The sequence below is a fragment of the Montipora foliosa genome, chromosome 5, assembly GCF_036669935.1.
Source record: "Montipora foliosa isolate CH-2021 chromosome 5, ASM3666993v2, whole genome shotgun sequence".
NCBI classification, from domain to species: domain Eukaryota; kingdom Metazoa; phylum Cnidaria; class Anthozoa; order Scleractinia; family Acroporidae; genus Montipora; species Montipora foliosa.
In genome coordinates, this window is record NC_090873.1 from 2969122 (window position 1) to 2976621 (window position 7500).

General features: G+C 40.2%; 1 protein-coding gene and 1 non-coding gene across 2 annotated transcripts in view; both read left to right on the forward strand.

Moving 5' to 3' along the window:
* The window catches only part of LOC138003384 (exocyst complex component 3-like), a 41588-nt gene that overhangs the window by 31317 nt on the left and 2771 nt on the right, over positions 1-7500 (forward strand). Inside the window, exons 22-25 of the mRNA XM_068849429.1 lie at positions 1136-1207; positions 2331-2411; positions 4202-4273; positions 5412-5607. Of these exons, the coding sequence (XP_068705530.1) occupies positions 1136-1207; positions 2331-2411; positions 4202-4273; positions 5412-5607 (421 nt within the window). The remainder of the gene's footprint in view (positions 1-1135; positions 1208-2330; positions 2412-4201; positions 4274-5411; positions 5608-7500) is intronic.
* Trnap-cgg (transfer RNA proline (anticodon CGG)) lies at positions 6469-6541 on the forward strand. The gene has a single exon. It is a non-coding gene; the product is annotated as a tRNA-Pro (tRNA).

Sequence of the window (7500 nt, forward strand, 5' to 3'; positions counted from 1 at the left end):
ATTTTTGGAGTAAGTACTTCATGACCTAACTCTAGTCGAGAAATGAAGAAAATCTCACCGTAGGAAGATTTTGGCGCGAACGTCCTTAAATACTTTAAAACTGCGTTGTTTGGAGTGGTTATCTCGGTAGTGTAGTGGTTAGGTGCGTTTGCTCTTCAGCCATTGAACCGAGTATTATTCCCCCAGCTTTTTCTAACTTTTTTTAAAGTTTTTTTTTGTAAGTTTCTTTGAAAGTTTTCAAAATTTTAAGTGACACAACGCTGCTAATCTGGTCTTAGATTTAGTATTTTTTTCCTCATTTGCAAACGACAAGCTTAACAGTGAAAATTTTTAAGTGTCGTCCAAATGGCAACGACCGTTTACTAAACGGAAATTTACCGTGCCGTCATGTTGTTTTTTGTCAAGTCGAAGTGCGTCACATTTAGTGCCTAAAAAAACATGAATACTTCATTGATTTGAGTTCAAAAGTCTAATCACACACATCACAGCCTATTTCTTACCTTTAACGTAAGGCTGTACAATTCAGTTAATGGCAAAAAACCTTGCTGTTAGTCACTTACCGCGGGAAGCTCTCCTTGCCAATCAGACGTGACAGACCCTACATTTTGTCTTTAAAGATTTACATCTCAAAAAGAAACTTTCATGACCCCAATTTTTATTGCTGGAAAGTGATAAGCAGGCTAAAAAAAAAGTTTTGCGAAGTTAAAAAAATACTCTGGAGCAGATTCATAGCGACCTTCACAATTGGACATTTTAAGGTGGCTCTGAATCCGACTTTTTTTTGGAGTGGGGGGGGAGGGGCTCACCGAGTTTGTTTTTGAGATACAAGCGTCTCATTAAAGACAAAAATATAGGCCGTTTTAGATGGCTCCTTTGTTGCCGTGGTAACATATTACGTCACGTTAATGAATGCATCTTTCTAAGCAATTATTGTTGAACCATTTGGTAAATCATTTGAACAGAACATTCCAGCAAATTGTTGAAACTCGTTTTATTCACCTTAAAAAAACTCACGTACTTCACTTATCAACCAATGCAGCACTGCTGTTTCTTTAGAAACTAGCTCCATTATTTACGTTCTTTAAAAGCTATGGTTGTCATTCTGTTGATTATGTGGATTACCTGTTTTTCTCAGCACTGGATTCCTCTTGGAGGAAGTGTTCTTGGATCTAGAGCCTTACTACTCTCAAATCATGACCCCTGCTTGGTGAGTGGTATTTATTTGGACCTTATTTCTTCAGTTTCTTTGGTTTGCAATGTAAGCCTACTATCGCAGCCATACTTTGCGAAAACTTTCATTTAACATTCATTCGCCGGCGAATTGATTATTGGTGAATATTCACCGAGACGAAGTCGAGGTGACTATTCACCAATAATCACTGAGCCTGAGGCGAAGAATTGTTTTAGTATAAATACACAGGTGATTATTTCAAAAAAGAGAAAAAAAAAACATTTCAACGCGAAATCAACTTCACTTACAATGGCAAAACGACTACTGGCAGCCATTTTGTCCGTCGAGGTGATTATCGGCTGATAATCCGAGATAGCGAGCCAACGAGAGCGCTTGATTTTGTATAATCACCTGTGTATTTATACTAAACAGGTATATAGTTAAGTCAAAAGTGTTTTCATTACTTCAGGGTGCGAAGTAAGCCATTGCGTCGGTCTGAGCTGAGTTTTTGTACCGTTGTCATGTAAATAAGATCGATCGGACTCATACCAGTGTTTGCTCGTACCGAGCTCATGAAATCACCACCTAAGCCCTCCTTTGCGCCTTCACGTCTACCATCCAAGCCTTTCAGCTCTTAACTCCTGTTGTACCCCGCGGTCGGTCCGCACCGCGCACCGGTGGCTCAGTTGGTTGACCACCGGACTGTCACGCGGGAGGTCGCGAGTTCAACTCCGGCCGGACCAACACTCAGGGTCTTTAAATAACTGAGGAGAAAGTGCTGCCTTTGTAACTACATCTGCAAATGGTTAGACTCTCTACTCTTTTCGGATAAGGACGATAAGCCGGAGGTCCCGTCTCACAACCCTTAAATGTTAATAATCCTGTGGGACGTGATAGAACCCACACACTTGTCGCTAAGAGTAGGGCACGTACTTCCCGGTGTTGTGGTCTGTCTTCTGTTGTGTATCATGGTTGGGAGGGTAAAAAAGGGGCCACAGTAATTGGCGCAAGCTGTTGTGGCGCTCTGCCAGCTTGACTGGCAAAGTTAATAAAATAATCTTCTATTACCTCTGCAATGACGTCGTAAGCTTGTAACGCAGACCAGTGTTTCAGTTCCTGTATGATTTATGGATCGGAGATTTCTTCTTTGCTTTTTCAGGGTTCCTAGCCCGGAAGCTGTTGACACCATCATTGTGACAATAGAAGATTATTACAATGATTTCTTGCACATGATTGGGAAGTAAGACATCAGTTTGTTTGTTTTTTTTTCCTTATTACATCATCTTTGTCATCATTAACGATGAAATGATATATGAAATGTATCATAACTGCGAGGATCATAGCTTTACTTGATTTGTCATCATTGTTCGGTGTCGTCGTTATCGTCGTCGTCGTCGTCGTAAATTGATGTCAGTTTTTCATGCGTCTGTCCTGTTATTGATCATGAATTTCGTCATAACATTGTCAAAGTAGCTGTGGATCCACGAGGCGATAGCCTATATACTAAATGCATGTATGAGCTCGGACGCTAAGACAAATAAGTGTGTCATCCTACTTCTGCGCAACATGGTATTCCGAGTAAGCGCTTTAAAGAGCGTCTTGTTTTACTTGGAATAATTTCCTCATATGCTCTTGTTACGTCGCGTCAAAAATAGCTTCTACGCAGTGTGGAATATGTGCGCTCTTAGTTGCGCGCTCCTGTTTGAGTCCATTTATGCGCAAAATTCACTCAGCTTTCTTCCATCCATTCGTGGGGGTGGGGGGGGGGTTAAAATGAGCACCAGTATTACTGGGGACAACAAGTTGTGCATGCAACGGGTGAGGAGTGGTGCCCACCCCTGCCGTGAGAGAAAAACGAGTCTTCGGGTTGCCTTCGGGTTGCCTTCGGGTTGCCTTCGGGCTGCCTTCGGGTTGCCTTCGACCTCGGTCGGCCTCTTGTCTTGTCTATGCACAAACTGTACATCTTGATAGCTCATAAACCTCCCTCTGACATAGTCGAACTTATTTCTTTCTTTCCTTTAAACTTGGATAACATTAGATGACTCGAGACCTCGGGCACAGATTTTCCCAATACGGACCTTCCGGCCGGTGAATAACATATATGTATTACATAAACACCATTGAAAATAGACCACTTTCGTAAATGGCGACCACTTTTACATTCTCTTGTATTTATATTAATTAGACCTACTGCCCTCATTTTGAAACCAGTGTACTTTTGAAATTTGCTCGTTGTCTCGAGGCTAGAAAGGCTTATTATCATTTTAAAAACAAAAGAATATTTTATTTGGTCGCCGTTATGGAAGTGTTTATACCAAGTGGGCTTGCGTGCGAAAACATGATATCTTCTCACGTGAAGATAACGTGTTTTCTTCACACGTGAAAAATCACTGTTGCCATGGCTACATATAAAAATCGTGCCTTTCGATGCCTTTCGTGGAATGATTTAGTATTTCATTGGTGTATATATTTTTCAACACTCGAAGAGAAATTTCGTATCTTTTATCTGGCCATATAATATCCTCTATATCTTTCTCAGAAATTAGTTTAAAGATGAGAACAAAGAAAAGAATTTAGAAGAGTGAGGGACGCAAACCTTTTCCAATTGTTTAGGCTACCGTCGTTATTTCAAACACTAAGGAGACAGAGATTTTTATAAGAGTTTAATTTTAGGTGTTATCTTTACTCCCATCTTTACTGAGCCCCAGTAATGGAAAAGAGCTTTCAAAGTGACACAAAAACTGTAAAAAACTCGGGTCAAGAAGTTTGACCTGACCTTACCCGTGTTTTCCCCGGCGGGGCTAAAGTACAGGTCACTTTTCACAGGTCACTCATTACAGGTCATTGTTTGTCTAGTTTTTTACTTTGACCGGTTGGCCCTCGGATTTTACTCTATCTAACGCCAGGCAATCTTACTCGTCAGTGGGGGTTTAGGTGTCAGTGGGTTAACAACTCCTAAATCCATGCGTTTAAAAACTGTCCTCTTTGAACAATGCGACCTTGTTTTGCAAATCTTGATGTATCCCATAGATTCTTCGACTATCTCATGGAAGAAGCTTTGAAGAAAGTGCTTTTAGAATATGTCAGAGCAATGTTGAACAAGTAAGTTGTTCTCTTTCCTTCGCCTAAGGCGTTCGACTATATTTCTCGGTGGTGCACGCTTTGCCATTGTTGAATTTAGCAGACCGCGTGACTTCAATCCGCGCGCTTTCCTGTGCGATTTGATTACTCAAGAGATGTGCGAATCATCTTACAAAGAGAGTTCGAGAGTCTTTCAGTAAATAACAGCCTGCGCTTTTACGGGTTTTTTTATAGATGAAATACGGGACAATGAATGTCTAAAGGCTCGTTTACACAGAGCGTTTTTATCGCGCGACAAGAGTTGCGATAAAATCGCAGCAAAGTTGCACTAAATTTCGAGCATGTTCGAATTTGCGGCGACAAGGCTGCGATCTGTTGCGATACAAATCGCAGTGAAATCGACGGCTGTTCACACACGCGATTTGCTGTCGCCGTAAAATCGCCGTTCGATCGCAGCTCTTGTCGCGCGATAAAATCGCGCTGTGTAAACGAGCCTTAAGTTGGGTGGAGGAGCAAGGGAGACTCTCATCAAATCGGCATTTCTGACATCTCTGAATTAACTCAGCAATTTTCTGTATCTCACCTCGAGGAGAGATTTTTTACCTATTTACAAAATGGGATTTTTGGATTATGGGATTTTTTACCTATTTGCCTTATATCTTTCTAGCAGATATGTATGTGTTTTTTCCCATATTTATTATTTTTTATTTTTTATTTTATGTTGTATATATCTTTAACTCTGCACCGCCTCGATTAGCTATGTTATTTGCGATGTGCAGTTATATTATAGTTATATTTATATAACTTTTAAACGGCATTCAGTTGTAGTTCGTATGCGCGTGGTTGCCATGCAACTTAATTATGCCTCCGAGTACAACTTCGCGTTCACTACTTTCTCAAATCCCACAATACACCTTGTTTAGGCCCCCCTTTCCAAAGAAAAATAGGATAGGCATTGTTTTCGATGTTTCTTGAGACATTTCATGTCCCAGGAGAAATTGCAAGCAATGCTTATGCAACAATTTGACGGGTAAACAAGGTGTATTATGGGATTTGAGAAAATAGTTAATTGATTGTACTGTTCTAGTCCAATGTGGTCCAAAGGAGTTTTTAAAAAGTTACCTAACAAGATATTTTGTGAACTATTATTGTCGTATAGACGCATTGCATTCAAGGATTACGAGGGAAGAAGAGAGGCTGCCAAGAAGGTCACGGAGGAATCGAAGAAGATTGAAAAGTTGTTTAAGAAGTTGGCCAAAGCAACTTTGGAATCTGAAAAGCAATGCTCTGTCCTTCCTACTCTAGCCGAGGTGATCAAGCTGAGGGATACATCTATGATGGCTCTGGAGATATCTGTAAGTTGTATGGGGATTGTACAATGTAGGTTACAAGAATAACTCTCCAGTGGGAAGCAGCGTGGCTGAGTGGGTAGAGCGCTTGCCTTGAGATCCAGAGATACCGGGTTTAAGAACCATTCGACTAGTTGAGGCACACATAAGAAGACACTGTGTTCCGGACCAGGATAACTTTTCTTGCGAGAGCGGCCGCTGCCGCTCAAAGGCGGGCCTAATGGCCCACAAACGAGCCTGCCGAACATAATTGCCAAACGTAGCTAACTGCTCACATCTTCAAGTCATCATCGATATATCGTTGGACTACCGATGACCACTGGTTGAATTTGATCCTGTAATCCTTGGTTCAGCTTCTCAGCTGTACTTGCAAATAGCATCTGGTTTGCCTCCAACCGGTTGGGATTCTTGAAGTTGCTGTTCTGTTCTGTTGTATCTGTTGTATCCCCTGTAGGTAGTGGTCAATAGACCTAATCGGCTAACGAAATGTTGTACCCAATTCAAATCTTCCGGGATTAAGATTCTTCGTGTGTTGTATTTGCATGATAATGTAGCATTCATATGTAAATGATATGGAAATACCTGGAACAAAACGTTTTATTCCCAAAGGGTTTGAATTGGGTACAACATTGAGTTAGCCGATTAGGTCTATTAAGTATGTATACAGGAAAGTATTGTTCGGTAGCTTTTTTGAATGGTTACATTTTAGTCTTTGAATCACCATCTCAATCTACCAGAATCACGTTGTTCAAAATAATAAATAGTTGATGAAATGGTATATGAAATGAATCATATATGAACTGCGGATACTGATTCATTCCTCACGGGACCATTAGAACCCACAAATGACCAGCTCCCAACGTCAGTGGCTTCATAGCTCAGTTGGTTAGAGCGTCGTCCCGGAATCGCGAGGTCACGGGTTCAAACCCCGTTGAAGTCCTGAATTTTTCAGGCTTCTCTACGCACTATTGCAAAAATTGCTCTCATAACTGCGAAGATCATAGCTTCACTTGATAATGAATAGTACTGCAAGAAAATACTGCATAGTAGCTTTCATTTCAATACTCACGCGTAAGGAATTTATTCACGGATTCAAAAACTTGAACCATCTTGTACAGGATACTAAAAAGAACCACAGGAATGAATGGTGGTACTTTAAACCCGCAGACTCAAAAAAATTTACTACCTCTTGTACAATAAACATCACCACGGGGAAGTACAGCTCAGAAGCATTCATTTAAATGGTCACACTTAAGCATTTTTTACAGTTAAAACTATCACGGACTGGAGTAACTTGGAGAGAGCACTTAAAACATGAAAAGACATGAAAACGTGCAGTTACTTTGAAAAGAGATAGATAAATTCTGTTTTCAAACAAAAAAAAAAAGAAAAGAAAACCTAGTGTTTCGGCACGCTATCTTAACTGTTCTTTTCAAATTAATGGGTATAGTGTAGAATGTACATAGATATTTAAATTTTATTGTATTTATAATAAGTAGCTGTTTTGTATATATTTTTACTTTATGGAAGGCCACAGGGTCTTCAGTATACTCTTACTGTAACCTGTTACCCTGTTGAAATAAAGTATATTCATTTCATTCATTCACTCAAAACTTAGAACCACCTTGCACAGCACCATAATTAGCACTACAGGGAAGTACAGCTCATTAGCATTCATTTGGATGGTCACATTTTGGGATTTTATCCAAATTCTTAATACATATATAGCATGGCAAACAACACCAAAGGAAACTTGTGATCAGTAACTTTCATTGGATTTATCGCACTTAAGCAGAACACTATGGGTCGGTTATTTAAACGAAGGTTAGCTGGTGCTTAACGAAACCGAGTCCCCAAGTCATGTCATTTTCATTTGGCCAATTCTAGTGTGTAAAGGAT